The sequence below is a fragment of the Staurois parvus genome, unplaced genomic scaffold (assembly GCF_062004578.1).
Source record: "Staurois parvus isolate SC_StPar_1 unplaced genomic scaffold, SC_StPar_1.0 ptg003634l, whole genome shotgun sequence".
Taxonomy (NCBI): Eukaryota; Metazoa; Chordata; class Amphibia; order Anura; family Ranidae; genus Staurois; species Staurois parvus.
Window position 1 is genome coordinate 34166 of NW_028321430.1, and position 25380 is coordinate 59545.

General features: G+C 52.3%; 1 protein-coding gene across 1 annotated transcript; it reads left to right on the forward strand.

Moving 5' to 3' along the window:
* Positions 1–8170: 8170 nt before the first annotated feature.
* Positions 8171–25124, forward strand: LOC149427603 (protein AMBP-like). Its single transcript, XM_089667863.1, has 6 exons — positions 8171–8383; positions 13418–13609; positions 14129–14305; positions 17956–18009; positions 18434–18512; positions 24405–25124. Exons 1-6 carry the CDS (start codon positions 8323–8325, stop codon positions 24457–24459), a joined length of 618 nt encoding a protein of 205 aa, XP_089523989.1. The 5' UTR covers positions 8171–8322; the 3' UTR covers positions 24460–25124.
* Positions 25125–25380: the final 256 nt, after the last annotated feature.

Here is a 25380-nt window from a genome sequence, read left to right on the forward strand (position 1 = left end):
GACGGATGTTTTGCCCATCATGACAACTTCCAGAGTTTTATCTATTCTGACACGTGTGTTGTCTACACATTCATGTATGCTCCATATCAGGGACTGCCCAAGGGCCCGGGGTCAGTAGGGGGCCCCATGAGATGTCAGTCCGCCCCTGCTCCATATCAGGGACTGCCCAAGGGCCCGGGGTCAGTAGGGGGGCCCCATGAGATGTCAGTCCGCCCCTGCTCCATATCAGGGGCGGACACTGCCCAAGGGCTCGAGGTCAGTAGGGGGCCCCATGAGATGTCAGTCCGCCCCTGCTCCATATCAGGGGCGGGCACTGCCCAAGGGCTCGAGGTCAGTAGGGGGCCCCATGAGATGTCAGTCCGCCCCTGCTCCATATCAGGGGCGGACACTGCCCAAGGGCTCGAGGTCAGTAGGGGGCCCCATGAGATGTCAGTCCGCCCCTGCTCCATATCAGGGGCGGGCACTGCCCAAGGGCCTGGGGTCAGTAGGGGGCCCCATGAGATGTCAGTCTGCCCCTGCTCCATATCAGGGGTGAACACTGCCCAAGGGCCCAGGGTCAGTAAGGGGCCCCATGAGATGTCAGTCCGCCCCTGCTCCATATCAGGGGCGGGCAGTGCCCAAGGGCCCGGGGTCAGTAGGGGGCCCCATGAGATGTCAGTCCGCCCCTGCTCCATATCAGGGGCGGGCACTGCCCAAGGGCCCGGGGTCAGTAGGGGGCCCCATGAGATGGTAGTCCGCCCCTGCTCCATAACAGGGGCGGGCACTGCCCAAGGGCCCGGGGTCAGTAGGGGGCCCCATGAGATGTCAGTCCGCCCGTACTCCATATCAGGGGCGGGCACTGCCCAAGGGCCCGGGGTCAGTAGGGGGCCCCATGAGATGTCAGTCCGCCCCTGCTCCATATCAGGGGCGGGCACTGCCCAAGGGCCCGGGGTCAGTAAGGGGCCCCATGAGATGTCAGTCCGCCCGTACTCCATATCAGGGGCGGGCACTGCCCAAGGGCCCGGGGTCAGTAGGGGGCCCCATGAGATGTCAGTCCGCCCCTGCTCCATATCAGGGGCGGACACTGCCCAAGGGCTCGAGGTCAGTAGGGGGCCCCATGAGATGTCAGTCCGCCCCTGCTCCATATCAGGGGCGGACACTGCCCAAGGGCTCGAGGTCAGTAGGGGGCCCCATGAGATGTCAGTCCGCCCCTGCTCCATATCAGGGGCGGGCACTGCCCAAGGGCCCGGGGTCAGTAGGGGGCCCCATGAGATGTCAGTCTGCCCCTGCTCCATATCAGGGGTGAACACTGCCCAAGGGCCCAGGGTCAGTAAGGGGCCCCATGAGATGTCAGTCCGCCCCTGCTCCATATCAGGGGTGGACACTGCCCAAGGGCCCGGGGTCATTAGGGGGCCCCATGAGATGTCAGTCCGCCCCTGCTCCATATCAGGGGCGGGCACTGCCCAAGGGCCCGGGGTCAGTAGGGGGCCCCATGAGATGTCAGTCCGCCCGTACTCCATATCAGGGGCGGGCACTGCCCAAGGGCCCGGGGTCAGTAGGGGGCCCCATGAGATGTCAGTCCGCCCCTGCTCCATATCAGGGGCGGGCACTGCCCAAGGGCCCGGGGTCAGTAAGGGGCCCCATGAGATGTCAGTCCGCCCGTACTCCATATCAGGGGCGGGCACTGCCCAAGGGCCCGGGGTCAGTAGGGGGCCCCATGAGATGTCAGTCCGCCCCTGCTCCATATCAGGGGCGGACACTGCCCAAGGGCTCGAGGTCAGTAGGGGGCCCCATGAGATGTCAGTCCGCCCCTGCTCCATATCAGGGGCGGACACTGCCCAAGGGCTCGAGGTCAGTAGGGGGCCCCATGAGATGTCAGTCCGCCCCTGCTCCATATCAGGGGCGGGCACTGCCCAAGGGCCCGGGGTCAGTAGGGGGCCCCATGAGATGTCAGTCTGCCCCTGCTCCATATCAGGGGTGAACACTGCCCAAGGGCCCAGGGTCAGTAAGGGGCCCCATGAGATGTCAGTCCGCCCCTGCTCCATATCAGGGGTGAACACTGCCCAAGGGCCCAGGGTCAGTAAGGGGCCCCATGAGATGTCAGTCCGCCCCTGCTCCATATCAGGGGTGGACACTGCCCAAGGGCCCGGGGTCATTAGGGGGCCCCATGAGATGTCAGTCCACCCCTGCTCCATATCAGGGGCGGGCACTGCCCAAGGGCCCGGGGTCAGTAGGGGGCCCCATGAGATGGTAGTCCGCCCCTGCTCCATATCAGGGGCGGGCACTGCCCAAGGGCCCGGGGTCAGTAGGGGGCCCCATGAGATGTCAGTCCGCCCCTGCTCCATATCAGCTTCACTTCTAGTGTACGGACTTTGTTGTATTCTTCCACCTACAGTTGTGTTCACAATAATATCCGTGTGATGAGAAAAGTGACTGAAGCTGCAAATCCTTCTAATCCTTTTCTTTCCATCCACACAAATGCATTGGGAACACGACACATTCTATTCCAAATCACAACATGAAGAAATATACATCAAATTTGTGTTGTTCCTCTAAAAAAATTGAAGAAAAGTGAATATTAGACGGTTCAAAAAAATCGCAGTGTTTGTATTCTTCTTTACAAACTCCAACATTCACTATATAAACTGAGAAATGTTTGAAGATTTTGCTTTCCTTTGAATGACTTCATGAATATTTGGTTGTAGTCGCACTGTTTCTGAGAACTGCTGTACATCTGTGTTGCATGGAGTCCCCCAACTTCTGGCCCCTGTGATCAGGTATTCCAGCCCAGGATGATTGGACCACATTCCACACTTCTTCTCTATCTCTTGGTTTGGCCTCAGAAACGGCATTTTTGATGTCACCCCACAAGTTTTCTATTGGATGAAGATCCGGGGATTGGGCTGGCCACTCCATAACGTCCATCTTGTTGGTCTGGAACCAAGATGTTGCCCGTTTACTGGTGTGTTTGGGGTCGTTGTCTTGTTGGAACCCCCATTTCAAGGGCATTTCCTCTTCAGCATAAGGCAGCATGACCTCTTCAAGTATTCTGATGGATTCAAACTGATCCATGATCCCTGGTATGTGATAAATAGGCCCAACACCGTAGTATGAGAAACATCCCCATATCATGATGCTTGCACCACCATGCTTCACGGTCTTCACAGTGTACTGTGGCTTGAATTCAGTGTTTGGGGGTCGTCTGACAAACTGTCTCCGCCCACTAGACCCAAAAAGAACAATCTTACTTCCATCAGCCCACAAAATGTTGGGCCATTTCTCTTTAGGCCGGTCAATGTGCTCTTTGGCAGATTGTAACCTCTTCAGCACACGTCTTTTCTCCAACAGTGGGACTTTGCGGGGACTTCTTGCAGATAGCTTGGCTTCACATAGGCATCTTCTAATTGTAACAGTCCTCACAGGGAACGTCACACCTTCTTTCATCTTCCTGGAGCTGATTGTTGGCTGAGTCCTCACAGGGAACGTCACACCTTCTTTCATCTTCCTGGAGCTGATTGTTGGCTGAGTCCTCACAGGGAACGTCACACCTTCTTTCATCTTCCTGGAGCTGATTGTTGGCTGAGTCCTCACAGGGAACGTCACACCTTCTTTCATCTTCCTGGAGCTGATTGGTGGCTGAGTCCGCGCCATTTTGGCTATTCTTCTATCCATTCCAATGGTAGTTTTTCGCTTTCTTCCATTGTCTTTCAGGTTTTGGTTGCCATTTTAAAGCATTTGCCATCATTTTAGCTGAGCAGCCGATCATTTTCTGCACTTCTTTATATGTTTTCCCCTCCAATCAACGTTTTAATCAAGGAACGCTGTTCTTCTGAACAATGTCTGGAACCACCCATTTTCCTCAGAATTTCAGAGAGAAATGCACTGTAACCAGCATGTCCAACATTTGCTGCCTTCCTTCCTTAAATAAGGGCAATAATTGCCGCCTGTTTATCAAAGAATGAATGACGTCACTAATAGAACTCCACACGGCTATTATTGTGAACACGCCCCTCAATGAGTGATTCAATGACACAGAATCAGCAGCATGCATGTCATGACTGTCGGGTCTGTTGGATTTCTATGACTCTACTACACCTGCTAGGAAATTATCTGCCATGTAGAAATATCATTCCCACCAAAAACAGCGATTGATCCGGTTAGTGATGTCTGACGGCTAGTATTTTCAACACAACTGTATGTGTAGTAGGGATTTTGCATTCCTTTTATAATATAAACAGCCAGATGCCAAGAAATAGAGCACTTGAATGCCTGTCAGAACACGACCAATGCACATCTTACCCAGAAATGATCCTAAAGCCAGTACAAGTGCTGCCGTGTCATTTACTATCCATGATAACCCGCCAATCGGTTCGCTGCGTGACAATATAGGGAGGTAAAAGCAGGCTTCTACATTGGGCAACAGAGCCATCTCATGGCAAAGCGATGTGTGTCACTTGTGGAGGATACAAAGATGAAGTTAAAGAAAGTCAGAAGATACAAATCCTGCTCTGTCCTCATATATATATCCCCTGAAGTCTCTGAGGGCCACTTATATATCCCCTGAGGTCTCTGAGGGCCACTTATATATCCCCTGAAGTCTCTGAGGGCCACTTATATATCCCCTGAGGTCTCTGAGTGCCCTTTATATATCCACTGAGGTCTATGGGGACCCCTTAAATATACCCTGAGGTCTCTGGGGGCCCCTTATATATCCCCTGAAGTCTCTGAGGGCCACTTATATATCCCCTGATGTCTCTAAGGGCCACTTATATATCCCCTGAGGTCTCTGAGGGCCCTTTATATATCCACTGAGGTCTATGGGGACCCCTTAAATATACCCTGAGGTCTCTGGGGGCCCCTTATATATCCCCTGAAGTCTCTGAGGGCCACTTATAAATCCCCTGAAGTCTCTGAGGGCCACTTATATATCCCCCGAGGTCTCTGAGGGCCACTTATATATCCCCTGAAGTCTCTGAGGGCCACTTATATATCCCTTGAGGTCTCTGAGTGCCCTTTATATATCACCTGAGGTCTCTGGGGGCCCTTTATATATCACCTGAGGTCTCTGGGGGCCCATTATATATCCTCTGAGCTCTCTGAGGGCCCTTTATATATCCCCTGCGGTCTCTGGGGAACCCTTATATACCCTGAGATCTCTGAGGGCCACTAATATATCCCCTGACGTCTCTAAGGGCCCTTAATATATCACCTGAGGTCTCTGGGGGCCCATTATATATCCTCTTAGCTCTCTGAGGTCCCTTTATATATCCCTTGATGTTCTTGGCCCTCGACCACAACCCTCCAGGGATCCTATGCTCTGCCCCCTTAAGCATAACTGACCATAATCTAGCATATTATCCTGTACTGGGCCCTCCACTATACCCTCCAAAGGACTCTGCGTTGGGCCCCTAAATGCAACTGCTCATAACCCTCCAGCAGATCCTGAGCTAGGCCTCTGGAGAGAACAGTCCATAACCCTCCAGAAGATCTTTTACTAAGCTCATCAAGATAACAGACCATAACTGTCCTAGGGGGTGCTGAACATAATCCTTCCAAAAGATCCTGTGCTGGGCCCTTGACCAAAACCCTCCAGAAGATCCTGTACTGGGCCCATCCAGATAAGAAATCATAACCATCCAGGGAATTCTGATAATAGCCCTTCCAAAAGATCCTGTGAGGGGCCCTTGACCAAAACCCTCCAGAAGATCCTGTACTGGGCCCATCCAGATAAGAAATCATAACCATCCAGGGGATTCTGATAATAGCCCTTCCAAAAGATCCTGTGAGGGGCCCTTGACCATAATCCTCCAGAGTATCCTGTGCTAGGCCCTTGACCATATCCCTGAATCAGGATCCTGTTCAAGGCTCAGAATTCTGTGTTCATAACCCTGCAGGGGATCCTGTGCTGGGCCCTTGACCATAACCCTCCAAGAGACCTTGTACTAGGCCCACCAAGATAACAGACCATGACCCTCCAGGAGATTCTGATCATAACCCCTCCAAAAGAGCCTGCGCTGGGCTCTTGGCAATAATCCCTCAGAGCATCCTGTTCTAGGTCCTTGACCATAACCCTCCAGAGGATTCTGTTCAAGGCTCGGAATTCTGTGTTCATAACTCTGCAGGGGATCCTGTGCTAGGCCCTTTACCAAAACCCTCCAAGAGATCTTGTACTAGGCCCACCAAGATAACAGTCCATGACCCTCCAGGAGATTCTGATCATAACCCCTCCAGAAGATCATTTGCTGGGCTCACCAAGATAAACATCCATAACCTTTCAGGGGGTTCTGAACAATCCTTCTAGAATATTCTGTGCTAGGCCCTTGACCATAAACTTCCAGAGGATCCTATGCTAGGCCCATCAAGATGACAGACCATAACTCTCCAGAAGATTCTGTGCTGGATCCTTGACCATAACCCCAGTGGTGTATTTAAGTTTCATGCTGCCCTAGGCAACACAAAGATCATCTGCCCCCACGGACACGAACCAAACAACCCACCCTTCCCCCTCCCGAAGAGAGAGCCTGACATTGACCAACAACACCCCTGCCCCCCACCTGGAAGAGCCTTCCACTAACACCCCCCCCCCCCGGCACTAGAGAGAAAGACACTCATCTTCACAGATCTGGACATCCCTGGGAACGAGAGTCGGGCTCTACATACACCATCAAGCAGCCCGCAGCCTCTCTCAGATCCCACCTGGTTCAAATGGCATGCGTGTCCCTCCTTCCATCCCTTCTTCTGGGGGGAGGTGCTGCCCCCCTGAAAAATGTCACCCTAGGCAAGTGCCTTGTTTGCCTTGTGGTAAATACGCCCCTGCATAACTCTTCAGAAAATCCTGTGTTAGCCCCTTTACCATGAGCGTCCAGATGATCCTATACTGGGCAGTTGGTCATGACCTTCTAGATGATCCTTTGCTGGGCCCTTGACCAAAACCTTCCAGAACATCTTGTACTAGGCGCATCAAGATAACAGACCATAAGTCTTCAGAGGATCCTGTGTTAGCCCCTTCACCATGAGCGTCCAGATGATCCTATGCTGGGCAGTTGGTCATGACCTTCTAGATGATCCTTTGCTGGGCCCTTGACCATAACCCTCCAGAACATCTTGTACTAGTCCCAACAAGATAACAGATCATAAGTCTTCAGAGGATCCTGTGTTAGCCCCTTCACCATGAGCGTCCAGATGATCCTATGCTGGGCAGATGGTCAGGATCTTCTAGATGATCCTTTGCTGGGCCCTTAACCAAAACCTTCCAGAACATCTTGTACTAGGCGCATCAAGATAACAGACCATAACCTTTAAGAGGATCCTGTGTTAGCCCCTTCACCATGAGTGTCCAGATGATCCTTTGCTGGGCAGTTGGTCACGACCTTCTAGATGATCCTTTGCTGGGCCCTTGACCATAACCCTCCAGAACATCTTGTACTAGGCGCATCAAGATAACAGACCATAACCCTCCAGGAATTTCTGATCATAACCCCACCAGAAAATCATGTGCTGGACCAGGGGCGGACTGACCATTTGGAAACTCGGGCACTGCCCAAGGGCCCGGGGTCAGTAGGGGGCCCCATGAGATGCCCCTGGTACCTTTTTCATAGGCTTTTTTGAATTTGGGCAAGGACACAGGGGCCCCATGATCCCCTGTTGCCCGGGGGCCCCATGAGTTGTCAGTCCGCCCCTGCCTGGTACCTTTTTCATAGGCTTTTTTGAGTTTGGGCAAGGACACAGAGGCCCCATGATCCCCTATTGCATGGGGGCCCCATGTGTTGTCAGTCTGCCCCTGTGCTTGACCATTGATGATGAACCTCCAAAAGATCCTGTTCAAGGCTCAGCACTCTGTGTTGATAACCCTGCATGGGGATCATCTGACAATATCTACAGAGGCTTCTGTGCTAGGATTCTGACCATAACCCTGAAGAATATTTTTTGCAGGGCTTTTACCAGATGCTTCACTTTTTTCATTTTGGATGCCATGTCTCATTTCCGGATCCTTGGTGGCATATTGTGGGCTGTTCCTGAGTTCTTTTATGGTTGGGGTGACATACATACGATACAGGTGTGTCACCTATTGCCAGGTGTGTGTGTGGAATATCCGGTTATCTCCATGAAACTAAGGTCATAAAAGGCCTCCTATCTCTCTCTCTCTCTTCTTATCACAATGGACTTATTATCTTCCCTGGCAGACAAAATCCAAAGATCAGTGCAGTGAGGAAGGAGTGGCGGTCAGCAGGCAGGAAGAGAACCAGGAAGAAGAGTGGGAGCTCATTATACAATAGTTTATATTTTGTGTCCCGGTGGATTCAATCCTCTTTCTGGTGGACCTTCTGCTTCCTGAGGATCACGATGGGATATTGGGTGTTTTGTCTTGGATTGCTGGCCCTGGCCGGAGTCACACGCACACAAGGTAAGGATGTTCTTCCATCATCACAAAGTACTGGCTGTTATCTTATATGTGAAGAGCCAACCCAGTCCAGTAGGCTGTACCATGGAAAACTCTGGAGCCATTCTAGTACAGTTCTCCCACATGGCACATGGTGTAGAGAAGGACATTGGTCACAAGTTATTGTAGTTTACTGCGAGCAACCTTGGAGTGGTGAACCAGCCAGGTGTGCAAGCATGGCTTCAGGATGGGGCAAGCTGAGAACCTCTATGGGCCACACACACAGCGCCCTCAAATGTCTTCATTACTGGTGGAGTCTGAGGGAATCTGGTAGAGTCTGAGGGAGTCTGGTGGTGTCTTGTTGTATCTGATGGAGTCTGGTAGTGTTTGATGGAGTCTGGTGGTGTCTGAGGGAGTCTGGTGGTGTCTGAGGGAGTCTGGTGGTGTCTGATGGAGTTAGGTGGTGTCTGATGGAGTTAGGTGGTGTCTGAGGGAGTCTGGTGGTGTCTGAGGGAGTCTGAGGGAGTCTGGTGGAGTCTGATGAAGTCTGGTGGTGTCTGGTGGGCTGGGTCATGCACTGTTTTCTAAGTCTCTTGTAGAATGACTCCAGTGATGACATTTGCCACCACAGTTCCCGCACACCTTGGGGTGTTCTTGCCTACTTTGGGGTGCTCCTCCTGTTGCATTCACCATTAAATTAAATACATTTACAATCTATCAAGGATGGTGACAGCCCCTTGAGATGGCCTCTCAGGGATGGTGACAGCCCCTTGAAATGGCCTCTCAGAGATGGTGACAGCCCCTTGAAATGGCCTCTCAGGGATATAGGAAACTGTCAGGGATTACTCTTCAGCCTCTCAGAACCTCCAGCATTTTGAGTCCAAAGTTGAATTCTCGTCATTTCCATGATTGATTTTGTCATTACATTTAAAAAGGCGTTTCTGAGGTGAGCAGCTCTGTCTGTAAAGAATCCCTTCCTATGATGATGTTGGATGGAGGCCCGAGGGGGAAGGGATGAGCATGGCATAAGGGAGGGACCAACGCAGGGGATATCTTGCAGCCCTGAGCATGGCGTGCTGATAAACAACAAATGATTCGGAAATATGGAGGCTGCCATTCCCAAAATTCTTCTGAAAATGCAAGATGTCTGGCTGTCATGGTCATCCTCAGGCTGCAGTATGTTCTGACTCACATAATCAGGTCAAGAATATAGAACAGGAGTTGTGACATCATGTGTGCTTCAGGTCACTGGAAGATCTGAGGGAGTGAGGTGGATGGAGGAGGAGATGGATGGAGATGGGGGAGGATGGAGGAGGAGGATGATGGAAGTGAAGATTGATGAAGGAGGAGGAAGATGGAAAAAGAGGGGGATGGGGATGGAGAAGGGGGAGGATGGAGGAGGATGGGGATGGAGAAGGGGGAAGATGGAGAAGGGGGTGGATGGAGGAGGACAATGGATAAGGAGGGTAAAGAAGGAAGAAGATAGAGAAGGATGGAGAAGGGAGCGAGAATGGAGGAGGAGGTGGATGGAGAAGGATGGAGGAGGAGGAGGATGGAGAATGAGGAGGATGGGGATATAAGAGGATGAAGAAGGAAGAGGATGGAGAATGAGGAGGATGAAGAAGGAGGAGGATAGAGAAAGAGAAAGATGGGGATAGAGGAGGATGATGAAGAAGGAGGAGGATCAAGGAGGAGGAGGAGGATGGAGAAAGAGAAGGATGTGGATAGAGGAGGATGAAGACGGAGGAGGATGGAGAATGAGGAGGATGAAGGAGGAGGATGGGGAAGGAAGTGGAAGGAGAAGGAGGAGGATGGAGGGGGAGGATGGAAGAGGAGGATGGAGGAGGAGGACAGGCCAGTGTGTGTAAGTGATGCAAGGAATTGTGGAGCTCAGAGGCGGGCAGTGAGTTGGATAGGCACCAGGAGACACACTGCCATCTTTGGGGCCGGGGTTTTTATATACGCCAGAACCAACCTGCACCCCTTTGTAGAACTTCACATCAGGCCAGGGGCGGGCTGACAACTCATGGGGCCCCCGTGTCCTCACAAACACTCAAACCACACCCAAAAAAGCCTATGAATGGTACTAGGGGCTTCTCATGGGGCCCCCTACTGACCCTGGGCCCTCGGGCAGTGCCCGAGTGCCCAAATTGTCAGTCCGCCCCTGCACCAGGCTTAGAACGGTTCATGTAACTTTCCTGAACAGTTCAATGTGAACAGCGTCCTTCCACCATCACTATCTATAGTAGTGCAGCTGCCCAGGCATACCTCCATGAGGGTAGAGTCCATATTGGCTTGAACCTCTGCGAAGTTCCTGGTGTCTCCAGCAGGCTGCACAGCGCAGCGGTCCCGATACCACAAGCAGAACGGAACCAACCACCAAAGTGTAGAGGAGGTATGTTCGAGAACATTCATCCCATCCCCCACAAGAAGTCCATAGATTCCTCATTTTCAGATGGGAATAAACAGACAATGATGACTTCTGTGTACCCATTTCAACAAGATCGTCCATTTTCAAGAAAATGGCGGCCGTCTGCACACAGACTCCCTGATCCATGAGTGTGAATGAAGAGAGTAAAAGATGGCTGCAGCTCCTGTTCACCTCTAGAGAACTCCTCCGACACGTTTCACCTTTTCAGGGTTTAATCATCGAGGCCAATCACTGTCCATTCTCACCAATATCTCCACCCACAGCACCCGCTCTAAAAGACACTAAGGGGGGCATCACTGAACCCCATTGCTGCCCTGGTCTGTGCTCACTGCAACTGGCCATGAGGGGTGGATGGTGGGGGGAGCTGACACAGAATAGTGAGGTGGGGAGAACTGCCCAGTGAATGACGTCTACTTATATTCTGGGGGTGTGTAGGCTCTAAGGACTGTATGTGGAGGAGGCCCATAAGCCTCCTATTTCCTGCCCTCAATGCATCCAGTCATGTACTACCTTCCATCTCCCATCCTCCAACCCTCCCTTCCATCCCCCGTCCTCCAATCCCCCCTTCCATCCCCCGTCCTCAAATCCCCCCTTCCATCTTTCATCTTCCCCTCTGTCTCTCGTCCTTCAATCCTCCCTTCCATCTCCCATCCTCCAATCCTCCCTTCCATCTCCCATCCTGCCTTCCATCTCCTGTCCTACAATACTCCCTTCCATCTCCCATCCTCAAATCCCCCCCTCCATCTTTCATCCTCCCCTCTGTCTCTTGTCCTTCAATCCTCCCTTCTGTCTCCCATCCTCTCTTCCATCTCACATCCTCCAATCCTCCCTCAGTCTCCCACCTTCCAATCCCCCCTTCCATCTCCCATCCTCCAATCCTCCCTTCCACCTCCTATCCTCTAATCTTCCCTCCGTCTTCCACCTTCCAATCATGCCCTCCATCTCCCGTCCTCAAATCCTTTCCTTGGTCTCCCGTCCTCCAATCCTTCCTCCATCCCCCATCCTCCAATCCTCCCTCCATCTCCCATCCTCTAATCCTCCCTCTGTCTCCCTCCCTCCAATCCTGCCCTCGGTCTCCCATCATCCAATCCTCCCTCCATCTCCCATCCTCTAATCCTCGCTCTATCTCCTGTCTTCCAATCCTCCCCTCCCTGTCTCTCATTCTCTAATCCTCTCTCTGTCTCCCGCCCTCCAGTCCTGCCCATGGTCTCCCATCCTCTAACTGTCTCCCATCCTCCAATACTCCCTCCATTTCCAATCCTCCCTCTGTCTCCCATCTTCCACTCTGTCTCCCATTCTCCAATCCTCCCTCCGTCTCCCGTCCTCTAATCCTCCTTCTGTCTCCCATCCTCCAATCCTTTCTCCATCTCCCATCCTCCCCTCCGTCTCCCGTCCTCCCCTTCATCTCCCGCCCTCTAATCCTCCCTTCCTTCTCTCGTCCTCCAATCCTCCTTTCCATCTCCCATCCTCCAATCCTCCCTTCCAGCTCCCATCCTCCAATCCTTGATCCGCCCTCTGTCCTCCAATCCTCTAATCCTCCATCTCCTGCCCTCTAATCCCCCCTCCATCCTCCAATCCTCCCCTCTGTCACTCATCCTCCAATCCTCCCTTGGAACCCCTTCCTCCAATCCTCCCTTCCTCCTCCCACCCTCTAATCCCACCTCCGCCCCCATCCTCCAATCCTCCCTCCATCTCCCATCCTCCCTCCGTGTCCCATCCTCCAATCCTCCCCTTCATCTCCCATCTTCCCCTTCGTCTCCCGTCCTCCAATCCTCCATCTGTCTCCCCTCCTCCAATCCTCCATTCGTCTCCCGTCCTTCATCCATCTCCTGTCTTCCAATCCTCCCTCCATCTCCTGTCCTCCAATCTTCCCTCCATCTCTTGTCCTCCAATCCTCCCCTCCGTCTCCCTTCCTCCCGTCCTCCAATCCTCCATTCGTCTCCCATCCTCCAATCCTCCCTCCATCTCCCATCCTCTAATCCTCCCGTCTACCATCCTCTAGTCCTCCCCTCCGTCTCCCATCCTCCCTTCCATCTCCCATCCTCTAATCCTCGATCCGCCCTCTGTCCTACCACTCTGTCCCCCACAGCTATCTCCTCCTGTACCACCATCCCCTCCCTCCTAGATTGTAAGCTCCAAGGATCAGGGCCCTCAATCCCCTCATGTATTGTATTGTTACTGTCCTGTCCCCACTATAATGTACAGCGCTGAGCAAACCTTCTGCCGCCATATAAATCCTGTATATTAATAATTATCCTCCATCTCCTTCCCCCTAATCCCCCCTCATCCTCCAATCCTCTCTTCCATCTCCTGTCTTCCAATCCTCCATCTCCTGCCCCATAATCCCCCCCTCATCCTCCAATCCTATAATCCTCCATCTCCTGCCCTCTAATCCCCCCCTCCACCCCCCATCCTCCAATCCTCTCTTCCATCTCCCGTCCTCCAATCCTCCCTCCTTCTCCCGCCCTCCAATCCTCCCCTCAATCTCCTGTCCTCCAATCCTCCCTCCAACTTCCATTCTCCATCTTGGCCTCCTGGACGAGTTTTTCTCTTGGTTCCCCTGTATTATCCTCTATTCCTCTGTCCATCGGCCTCCACCATCTCTGTATATTGGTTTTATTCTGCAGACTCGGAGTGTGAGGGGTTGGTGGTGAATTCTGGATCCGGATCGTACCTCCGATGGACATATGTCCGAATCCAGGACCGGTGTGACCCCATCATGATGACAGACTCCGTATCCGCCCCCAACGTGTTCCTGACCGAGGAGGAGTGTATGAGCCGCTGCTCCACCGAATATATCCGACTCTTCCCACCAGGAGGTGAGGGGTGACATCACTGTGTGTGGGTGGAGTCTGGGGTGAGGAGTGACATCACTCTATGTGGGTGGAATCGGGGGTGAGGGGTGACATCACTGTATGTGGATGGAGTCGGGGGTGAGGGGTGACATCACTGTACGTGGGTGGAGTCAGGGGTGAAGGGTGAAATCACTGTACGTGGGTGGAGTCGGGAGTGAAGGGTGACATCACTGTATGTGGGTGGAGTTGGAAGTGAGGGGTGACATCACTGTATGTGGTTGGAGTCTGGGGTGAGGGGTGACATCACTATATATGGGTGGAGTCGGGGGTGAGGGGTGACATCACTGTATGTGGGTGGAGTCGGGGGTGAGGGGTGACATCACTGTATGTGGGCGGAGTCGGGGGTGAGGGGTAACATCACCGTATATGGGTGGAGTTGGGGTGAGGGAAGACAGCATTGTATGTGGGTGGAGTCAGGGATGGGGGTGACATCACTGTATGTGGGAGGAGTTTATATCTGATCTCTATGCCTTGTCTCTGCAGGTGCGGTGTGTGACCTCACCATGGAGGCGGGGCCTTGCCTGGCTCACATCATCATGTGGTACTACGACCAGAAGAGGGCGGTCTGTGACACCTTCATTTGGGGGGGTTGTCAGGGGAACGGGAACAGATTTGAGAGTCGGGAGAATTGCTCTGCCCTCTGCGTCGCCCCAAAGAAAGGTTTGTACCCGGAACCGTCCAATCATAATCATAATATTGTGAAGATCCCGCCCCCTTGTGGGAGGTTCCTATGGAGCCATGTGTCTGTCATCCATGTAGAGTCGGATCGCTGAGACGTGATTGGTGGGGGAGGACCGCTGAGACGTGATTGGTGTGGGAGGATCGCTGAGACATGATTGGTGGGGGAGGGTCGCTGAGACGTGATTGGAGGGAAGCGGTCATTGCAGATCTGGTCTGGTTCCGGGTTCAGTCACTGACAGATGTCCACCAATCAGCATCTGGAAGGAAAGAGCAGCTTCTAGGCTGGAGGTGTCACCGATGTAGAGTCAGCAGGAAGCGGGAGAAGCTCCGGAATGTCTGGCAAAGTCAGCAGGAGACGGGAGAAGCTCCAGAATGTGTGGCAGAGTCAGCAGGAGGTGGGAGCAGCTCCGGAATGTCTGGCAGAGTCAGCAGGAGATGGAAGAAGCTCTGGAATGTCTGGCAGAGTCAGCAGGAGGCGGGAGAAGCTCCGGAATGTCTGGTAGAGTCAGCAGGAGATGGGAGAAGCTCCGGAATGTCTGGCAGAAGAGGTGGGAGGAGCTCCGAAATGTCTGACAGAGGAGGCGGGAGAAGCTTTGGAATGTCTGGCAGAGGAGGCAGAAGCTCCGGAATGTCTGGCAGAGGAGGCAGGATATGGAAGGAGCTCCGGAATGTCTGGCAGAGGAAGCGGAAGGAGCTCCGGAATGTCTGGCAGAGGAGGCAGGAGAAGCTTCGGAATGTCTGCAGCTCTGAGTTCTCTCCATACATCACAGGAATCAATTTCATCTCACATAGAAGATACAATATTAGTTGCAGAGAGATGAAACTACTTCCCTCTGATGGGGCACTCTGTAGGCTACATCTGCATATAAAAACCATATTTGTGGCCTATGTGGGGTCCCAGAGAAATGCAGGAAATGGTCAGGTGGTGCTGGATTGGTACTGTCACGATCGGACTGATGCGCTGGTGTTGGAAATCCTATCCCTGACCCGCCGTTCCGAACCGTTCCTGGTCCCGGCACTTCAGTATCCAGAACGTCCTGTGGGCAGGTATAGGAACACCCCCCAGAGTTGATTGGCCGAGGGCTAATGTCCAGCCTACGTCCATATCCCCATAAATTGAGGGCCCTGAGGTGTGGACGGGGTGATTCGTATGGAGGCGGTTCTATCGACTGACGGATTGCGGACTCTCTGACTTGCTCCAGTCGCAGGATAGATCTCGGGAAATGTTTTATTCTGTTTTATTCCCTTTTATTTTATAGTGAAGTAATTTGTGTGTCTTCTTGCATTTCTGTAACTTTTTATATTTTGTACATATTTTATGCTCCGCCCACTTTCGGGAAATTAAATCATAAAAGTAATTAGTGACTTCTGTGTACTTAAGCTCGGGCTCATATCTCCGGAGAGACTAGATTGGAGAGATCGGATTGGAGAGATTAGATTGGAGAGATTAGATTGGTGAGATTGTATTTTAGTGTCTTTAAACGCTCGGTCAGCTCATTGCCAATCTGTATGCAATTGCACTGTGTGTGGACAGATTGCGTGCGGATTGTAAAAGTAACAGATCTGCCAGACGGAGATCTGTGTGTGTGGTGTGTTCCAGCAGACCGTTCTGTGGATAAACTGTTGGGTGGTGGCAGGCTACCATTTGTGGTGTGTCTGGTGTGGGGGAGGGGTGTGTCTGGTGTGGGGGAGGGGTGTGGGGTATGTATGGTGTAGGGGGAGGGGTTTGTGGGTGTGGGGTGTGTCTGGTGTGGGGGAGGGGTGTGTGGGGTGTGTCTGGTGTGGGGGAGAGGTGTGTGGGTGTGGGATGTGTCTGGTGTGAGGAAGGGGTGTGTGGGGTGTGTCTGGTGTGGGGGAGGGGTGTGTGGGGTGTGTCTGGTGTGGGGGAGAGGTGTGTGGGTGTGGGGTGTGTCTGGTGTGAGGAAGGGGTGTGTGGGGTGTGTCTGGTGTGGGGGAGGGGTGTGTGGAGTGTGTCTGGTGTGAGGAAGGGGTGTGTGGGGTGTGTCTGGTGTGGGGGAGGGGTGTGTGGGGTGTGTCTGGTGTGGGGGAGAGGTGTGTGGGTGTGGGGTGTGTCTGGTGTGAGGAAGGGGTGTGTGGGGTGTGTCTGGTGTGGGGGAGGGGTGTGTGGAGTGTGTCTGGTGTGGGGGAGGGGTGTGTGGAGTGTGTCTGGTGTGGGGGAGGGGTGTGTGGGGTGTGTCTGGTGTGAGGAAGGGGTGTGTGGGGTGTGTCTGGTGTGGGGGAGGGGTGTGTGGAGTGTGTCTGGTGTGAGGAAGGGGTGTGTGGGGTGTGTCTGTTGTGGGAAAGGAGTGTGTGGGGTGTGAGGAAGGGGTGTGTGGGGTGTGTCTGGTGTGGGGGAGAGGTGTGTGGGTGTGGGGTGTGTCTGGTGTGAGGAAGGGGTGTGTGGGGTGTGTCTGGTGTGGGGGAGGGGTGTGTGGGGTGTGTCTGGTGTGGGGGAGAGGTGTGTGGGTGTGGGGTGTGTCTGGTGTGAGGAAGGGGTGTGTGGGGTGTGTCTGGTGTGGGGGAGGGGTGTGTGGAGTGTGTCTGGTGTGGGGGAGGGGTGTGTGGGGTGTGTCTGGTGTGAGGAAGGGGTGTGTGGGGTGTGTCTGTTGTGGGAAAGGAGTGTGTGGGGTGTGAGGAAGGGGTGTGTGGGGTGTGTCTGGTGTGGGGGAGAGGTGTGTGGGTGTGGGGTGTGTCTGGTGTGAGGAAGGGGTGTGTGGGGTGTGTCTGGTGTGGGGGAGGGGTGTGTGGGGTGTGTCTGGTGTGAGGAAGGGGTGTGTGGGGTGTGAGGAAGGGGTGTGTGGGGTGTGTCTGGTGTGGGGGAGGGGTGTGTGGGGTGTGTCTGGTGTGAGGAAGGGGTGTGTGGGGTGTGTCTGTTGTGGGAAAGGAGTGTGTGGGGTGTGAGGAAGGGGTGTGTGGGGTGTGTCTGGTGTGGGGGAGGGGTGTGTGGGGTGTGTCTGGTGTGGGGGAGAGGTGTGTGGGTGTGGGGTGTGTCTGGTGTGAGGAAGGGGTGTGTGGGGTGTGTCTGGTGTGGGGGAGGGGTGTGTGGGGTGTGTCTGGTGTGAGGAAGGGGTGTGTGGGGTGTGTCTGTTGTGGGAAAGGAGTGTGTGGGGTGTGGGGGAGCGGTGTGTGGGTGTGTCTAGTGTGGGGGAGGGGTGTGTGGGTGTGTCCTCAGGGTGATCAGATTGTATGTAAGATTTGTATCTGCCTGTCTATGGTCAGCCAGCTGGATTGCAGTGGAGTCTCCCTCTAGTGGTGGCCAGAGGCAGTGCGGGCTGTGAAGGTGGATCCCGGCCAGTCTCATATGCTCCTCCCACCCCCATCCCCCCCTCACAGACCACGCCTTGGTTAGCTAGTCCTAGTGGGCGTGTTTATCCATGACAGTGACCCACAGGAAGGGAGGAGGCGTGGCCTTCCCCTGGCACATTCAGCTGTGTGTGTAATGGGAATGGAGATCCAATCACCTTCTGCAAAACTTGCTGACATCACAGCTCCGCCTACTGGATGAACTTCTCACCAATAATATTTGTAGAACTTTTTTGGTCCTTTAAATAAAAAAAAAAGTGAAATCCCAAAAATATAATCCGCCCTTTATTCCCGGAATGACAGAATATTCTCTGATTGACTTTCAGGAAAGTCAGGAGCCGACTCCGCCCATGAAACTCCCGATTCCCAGAGTGATGCTGGTAACAACCATCTTTGTATTCCTCCCTCCCCCACCACATTTATGTTCCCCACCCCCTTCAATCGTCTCTGTATTCCCCACCCCCTTCAATCATCTCTGTTTCCCTCCACCACCACCATATTTATGTCCCCCACCCCCTCCTTCATCTCTATGTTCCCCACCCCCCTCCATGGTCTCTATGTTCCCCACCCCCCTCCATGGTCTCTATGTTCCCCACCCCCCCTCCATGGTCTCTATGTTCCCCACCCCCCTCCATGGTCTCTATGTTCCCCACCCCCCCTCCATGGTCTCTATGTTCCCCACCCCCCTCCATGGTCTCTATGTTCCCCTCCCACCCACTGTCTGTGTTCTCCACCCCATTTCCCTCCCCCAGTTCTGTACTTGGTCCTTCCTGTGGTCAGTCCTCTCTCTGGTCCTCTCCTCAGGTCTCATCATCGGCGTTGTGTTCGGTGTGATATTTGGAGTGGCGTTCCTGGTCACCCTGACGATGTACCTGGTGCAGAGGTAAGGGGCGGGATCTCATCCGTACCAAGATGGAGAGCGGAGCTCTGAATGGAAGAAGGGTCTGCCCATATCTATGTATACTGTGCACACACCATATTGCCCCGAGTATTGGGCCGCCGGCCTTCCCACGCACATGACCTTTAATGGCCCCCCAGTCTTAGTCCGTAGGGTTCAAAATTGAGCTGGCCCCGCCCTTCCCACGCACATGACCTTTAATGGCCCCCCAGTCTTAGTCCGTAGGGTTCAATATTAAGTGGGCCCCGCCCTTTCCACACACATGACCTGTAATGGCCCCCCAGTCTTAGTCCGTAGGGTTCAGTATTGAGTGGGCCCTGCCCTTCCCACACACATGACCTGTAATGGCCCCCCAGTCTTAGTCCGTAGGGTTCAATATTGAGTTGGCCCCACCCTTCCCACGCACATGACCTTTAATGGCCCCCCAGTCTTAGTCCGTAGGGTTCAATATTGAGTTGGCCCCGCCCTTCCCACACACATGACCTTTAATGGCCCCCCAGTCTTAGTCCGTAGGGTTCAATATTGAGCTGGCCCCGCCCTTCCCACGCACATGACCTTTAATGGCCCCCCAGTCTTAGTCCGTAGGGTTCAATATTAAGTGGGCCCCGCCCTTTCCACACACATGACCTGTAATGGCCCCCCAGTCTTAGTCCGTAGGGTTCAGTATTGAGTGGGCCCTGCCCTTCCCACGCACATGACCTGTAATGGCCCCCCAGTCTTAGTCCGTAGGGTTCAATATTGAGTTGGCCCCGCCCTTCCCACACACATGACCTGTAATGGCCCCCCAGTCTTAGTCCGTAGGGTTCAAAATTGAGCTGGCCCCGCCCTTCCCACGCACATGACCTTTAATGGCCCCCCAGTCTTAGTCCGTAGGGTTCAATATTAAGTGGGCCCCGCCCTTTCCACACACATGACCTGTAATGGCCCCCCAGTCTTAGTCCGTAGGGTTCAGTATTGAGTGGGCCCTGCCCTTCCCACGCACATGACCTGTAATGGCCCCCCAGTCTTAGTCCGTAGGGTTCAATATTGAGTTGGCCCCACCCTTCCCACGCACATGACCTTTAATGGCCCCCCAGTCTTAGTCCGTAGGGTTCAATATTCAGTTGGCCCCGCCCTTCCCACGCACATGACCTTTAATGGCCCCCCAGTCTTAGTCCGTAGGGTTCAATATTGAGCTGGCCCCACCCTTCCCACACACATGACCTTTAATGGCCCCCCCAGTCTTAGTCCGTAGGGTTCAAAATTGAGCTGGCCCCGCCCTTCCTACGCACATGACCTTTAATGGCCCCCCAGTCTTAGTCCGTAGGGTTCAAAATTGAGCTGGCCCCGCCCTTCCCACGCACATGACCTTTAATGGCCCCCCAGTCTTAGTCCGTAGGGTTCAATATTAAGTGGGCCCCGCCCTTTCCACACACATGACCTGTAATGGCCCCCCAGTCTTAGTCCGTAGGGTTCAATATTGAGTTGGCCCCGCCCTTCCCACACACATGACCTTTAATGGCCCCCCAGTCTTAGTCCGTAGGGTTCAATACTGAGTTGGCCCCGCTCTTTCCACACACATGACCTTTAATGGCCTCCCAGTCTTAGTCCGTAGGGTTCAATATTGAGTTGGCCCCGCCCTTTCCACGCACACGACCTTTAATGGCCTCCCAGTCTTAGTCCGTAGGGTTCAATATTGAGTTGGCCCCGCCCTTTCCACGCACATGACCTGTAATGGCCCCCCAGTCTTAGTCCGTAGGGTTCAATATTGAGTTGGCCCCGCCTTTTCCACACACATGACCTTTAATGGCCCCCCAGTCTTAGTCCGTAGGGTTCAATATTGAGTTGGCCCCGCCCTTTGCCTCTTCTGGGAAGACCGTCCACAAGGTTTAGGAGGGTGTCTATGGGAAGGTTGGACCATTCTTCCAGAAGCACATTTGTCAGGTCAGGCACTGATGTCGGGGGAGGGGCACTGATGTCGGGGGAGGAGGCCTGGCTCGCAGTCTCCGCTCTAATTCATCCCAAAGGTGTTCTATGGGGTTGAGGTCAGGACTCTGTGCAGGACAGTTAAGTTCCTCCACCCCAAACTGGCTCCTCCATGTCTTTATGGACCTTGCTTTGTGCACTGATGCACAGTCATGTTGGAACAGGAAGGGGCCATCCCCAAACTCCTCCCACAAAGTTGGGAGCATGAAATTGTCCAAAATGTCACCTTAAGAGTTCCTTCACTGGAACTAGGGGGCCAAGCCCAACCCCTGAAAACCCCCCACACCATAATCCCCCTCTACCAAACTTTACACTTGGCACAATGCAGTCAGGCAAGTACCGTTCTGCTGGTCACCGCCAAACCCAGACATGTCCATCGGATTGCCAGACAGAGAAGTGTGATTGGCCACTCCAGAGAACATGTCTCCATGCTGTAGAGTCCAGTGGCGGTGTGCTTTACACCACGGCATCCGACGCTTTGCATTGCACTTGGTGATGGAAGGCTTGGATGCAGCTGCTCGGCCATGGAAACCCATTCCATGAAGCTCTCTACGCACTGTTGTTGGGCTCATCTGAAGGCCACACCAAGTTTGGAGGTCTTTAGCTATTGACTCTGCAGACAGTTGGTGACTTCTGCGCACTGTGCGCTTCAGCATGCGCTGACCCCGCCCTGTCATGTGACGTGGCCTACCACTTGGTGGCTGAGTGGCTATTGTTCCCAGTGGCTTCCACTTTGTTATAATCCCACTAACAGTTGAGCGTGGAATATTTAGTAGCCAGGAAATGTCACGGATGGACTTATTTTTTTAGAGGAACAACACAAATTTGATGTATTTTTCTTCATGTTGTGATTTGGAATAGAATGTGTCGTGTTCCCAATGCATTTGTGTGGATGGAAATAAAAGCTATTAGAGGGATTTTCAGCTTTATTCACTTCTTTCAACACACGGCTATTATTGTGAACATAACTGTATATTATACAGAACGGCTTAATTCAGGATATTATAAATATAATAATCTATTGCCTGAATTTATATGGATGCAACGAGCACTTTATCCAACGGAGGTGGAACTCTGCACTCCATTTCATCATCTCCCTATCATATCCCCTCCATTTTATAAACTACACCTCACATTCTGATCTATTGTATCTCCCCATCACTTCCCCTTCATCTCACCTTCATTTTTATTTCACTAACATGTCCCTTCCATTTCATCATCATCTCCCCTCCATATCATCTCCATCTCACATTATTCTCCTTTTCATCTCTCCATTATCGTCATTTCATCATCATCTCCCCATCGCGTCCCTTCCATTTCATCATCATCATCTCCCCATCGCGTCCCCTCCATTTCATCATCATTTCCCCATCACGTCCCTTCCATTTCATCATCATCATCTCCCCATCGCGTCCCCTCCATTTCATCATCATCTCCCCATCGCGTCCCCTCCATTTCATCATCATCTCCCCATCGCGTCCCTTCCATTTCATCATCATCTCCCCATCGCGTCCCCTCCATTTCATCATCATCTCCCCATCGCGTCCCTTCCATTTCATCATCATTTCCCCATCACGTCCCTTCCATTTCATCATCATCATCTCCCCATCGCGTCCCCTCCATTTCATCATCATCTCCCCATCGCGTCCCTTCCATTTCATCATCATCTCCCCATCGCGTCCCTTCCATTTCATCATCATCTCCCCATCACGTCCCCTCCATTTCATCATCATCTCCCCATCGCGTCCCCTCCATTTCATCATCATCTCCCCATCGCGTCCCTTCCATTTCATCATCATCTCCCCATCGCGTCCCCTCCATTTCATCATCATCTCCCCATCGCGTCCCTTCCATTTCATCATCATTTCCCCATCACGTCCCTTCCATTTCATCATCATCATCTCCCCATCGCGTCCCTTCCATTTCATCATCATCTCCCCATCGCGTCCCTTCCATTTCATCATCATCTCCCCTCCATATCATCTCCATCTCACATTATTCTCCTTTTCATCTCTCCATTATCGTCATTTCATCATCATTTCCCCATCACGTCCCTTCCATTTCATCATCATCATCTCCCCATCGCGTCCCCTCCATTTCATCATCATCTCCCCATCGCGTCCCTTCCATTTCATCATCATCTCCCCATCACGTCCCCTCCATTTCATCATCATCTCCTCATCGCGTCCCTTCCATTTCATCATCATCTCCCCATCGCGTCCCCTCCATTTCATCATCATCTCCCCATCGCGTCCCCTCCATTTCATCATCATCTCCCCATCACGTCCCCTCCATTTCATCATCATCTCCCCATCGCGTCCCCTCCATTTCATCATCATTTCCCCATCACGTCCCTTCCATTTCATCATAATCATCTCCCCATCGCGTCCCCTCCATTTCATCATCATCTCCCCATCACGTCCCCTCCATTTCATCATCATCTCCCCATCGCGTCCCCTCCATTTCATCATCATCTCCCCATCGCGTCCCTTCCATTTCATCATCATCTCCCCTCTATATCATCTCCATCTCACATTATTCTCCTTTTCATCTCTCCATTATCGTCATTTCATCATCATTTCCCCATCACGTCCCTTCCATTTCATCATCATCATCTCCCCATCGCGTCCCCTCCATTTCATCATCATCTCCCCATCGCGTCCCCTCCATTTCATCATCATCTCCCCATCGCGTCCCCTCCATTTCATCATCATCTCCCCATCGCGTCCCTTCCATTTCATCATCATCTCCCCTCTATATCATCTCCATCTCACATTATTCTCCTTTTCATCTCTCCATTATCGTCATTTCATCATCATTTCCCCATCACGTCCCTTCCATTTCATCATCATCATCTCCCCATCGCGTCCCCTCCATTTCATCATCATCTCCCCATCGCGTCCCTTCCATTTCATCATCATCTCCCCATCACGTCCCCTCCATTTCATCATCATCTCCTCATCGCGTCCCTTCCATTTCATCATCATCTCCCCATCGCGTCCCCTCCATTTCATCATCATCTCCCCATCGCGTCCCCTCCATTTCATCATCATCTCCCCATCACGTCCCCTCCATTTCATCATCATCTCCCCATCGCGTCCTCTCCATTTCATCATCATCATCTCCCCATCGCGTCCCCTCCATTTCATCATCATTTCCCCATCACGTCCCTTCCATTTCATCATAATCATCTCCCCATCGCGTCCCCTCCATTTCATCATCATCTCCCCATCACGTCCCCTCCATTTCATCATCATCTCCCCATCGCGTCCCCTCCATTTCATCATCATCTCCCCATCGCGTCCCCTCCATTTCATCATCATCATCTCCCCATCGCGTCCCCTCCATTTCATCATCATTTCCCCATCACGTCCCTTCCATTTCATCATCATCATCTCCCCATCGCGTCCCCTCCATTTCATCATCATCTCCCCATCGCGTCCCTTCCATTTCATCATCATCTCCCCATCACGTCCCCTCCATTTCATCATCATCTCCTCATCGCGTCCCTTCCATTTCATCATCATCTCCCCATCACGTCCCCTCCATTTCATCATCATCTCCCCATCGCGTCCCTTCCATTTCATCATCATCTCCCCATCACGTCCCCTCCATTTCATCATCATCTCCCCATCGCGTCCCTTCCATTTCATCATCATCTCCCCTCCATATCATCTCCATCTCACATTATTCTCTTTTTCATCTCTCCATCATCTTCTCACCTTCCTCTCACATACTTCTTTATTTTATCTCACCATCATCTCCATTTCATCTCGACGTTGTCTCTTTTTTATCTCTCAATCTTCTCCATTTCACAAAACCATCTTCTCCATCTCCCCATCATCTCATCATCTTCATCGCAGCATCTTCTTCCCACTGTTATCTCACCACCTTTCCCTCTCTTGGCTCCAGGAAGAAGATGAAGAAGCAGCAGCACAAGAGAGTTCCAGACACGGAGATGAAGTAACTGCCACCATCTGATGAGGAATATGAAATTCATATCAAGTCCGAAATAATCAATCATACTACAATTGTGTAAATACAGAAAGCAATAGAAATGTTAGAGTCCAGAATACATTTAGGAAGAGTTTTTGGAAGATCTGCAAAGCAGACACTATAGAAGTACAGTATTTGTAATCAGTGGCCAGTAGGGGTTACATTTATCATGTAGAGAACCATTTAGCACCATTGTGATAATCAAAGGAAATATACATCATTAACAAAGTACTTAGAGCAGCAGACAGCTGGGGCCGACCCAAAGGGTAGAGCAGATGCACGGTGTCCATGGACAGAGGTGCCACCACAAACGGACATCTCCCAACCTTGCACAGTCATAGCAATTCAAGCAGAAGATGAGTTGCACGTTGATAATAAAACAATTCTACGGGAATTGTGCTTGGCATGCAGCCGGCAAATGGTGGAATTGCAATCACTGTCCATGTTCTCCTGACCCAGTTGTTGACAAAGAGGTCTCCATATTTCTTCTCCAAATATGTGCAACAGGAGGATTTAGATCATCGGAATCTCTCATTTAAAGAAGTGATTTACTTGTGTTTTCTGTAACCTGCTGTGACTTTACTTGTATATACGGCTGACACCTTTTTGGATAATAAATATCATTTTAGGAGCTCAGCTCGTTGATTGCTTTAAAGTATCCCTGAATTCTAAGGGGACCTGTTGTCATACGTAACGTATGTGTGCTTGAAAAAGAGAGCGCGATTGAAATGATTGGCTTTTCTTGGTAGGAGGGACTAATAAATGTTTCTTTTCCCAAACTTTGGCAAAACCTGTGAGATTTTAGTAAAATTTAGCTATTGAAGCAAAATGCATTGGAGGTAACGGAGGTGGTGAGGATGGATTTTAAAGGTATGGAAGCTCCTTTTTCTCT

Coding starts and splice junctions, on each gene's coding strand:
- LOC149427603 (XM_089667863.1), top strand. CDS start 8,323: ATGGGATATTGGGTGTTTTGTCTTGGATTGCTGGCCCTGGCCGGAGTC. Junction 13,610..14,128: donor CCGACTCTTCCCACCAGGAG/GTGAGGGGTGAC, acceptor TTGTCTCTGCAG/GTGCGGTGTGTGACCTCACC. Junction 18,513..24,404: donor ACGATGTACCTGGTGCAGAG/GTAAGGGGCGGG, acceptor TCTTGGCTCCAG/GAAGAAGATGAAGAAGCAGC.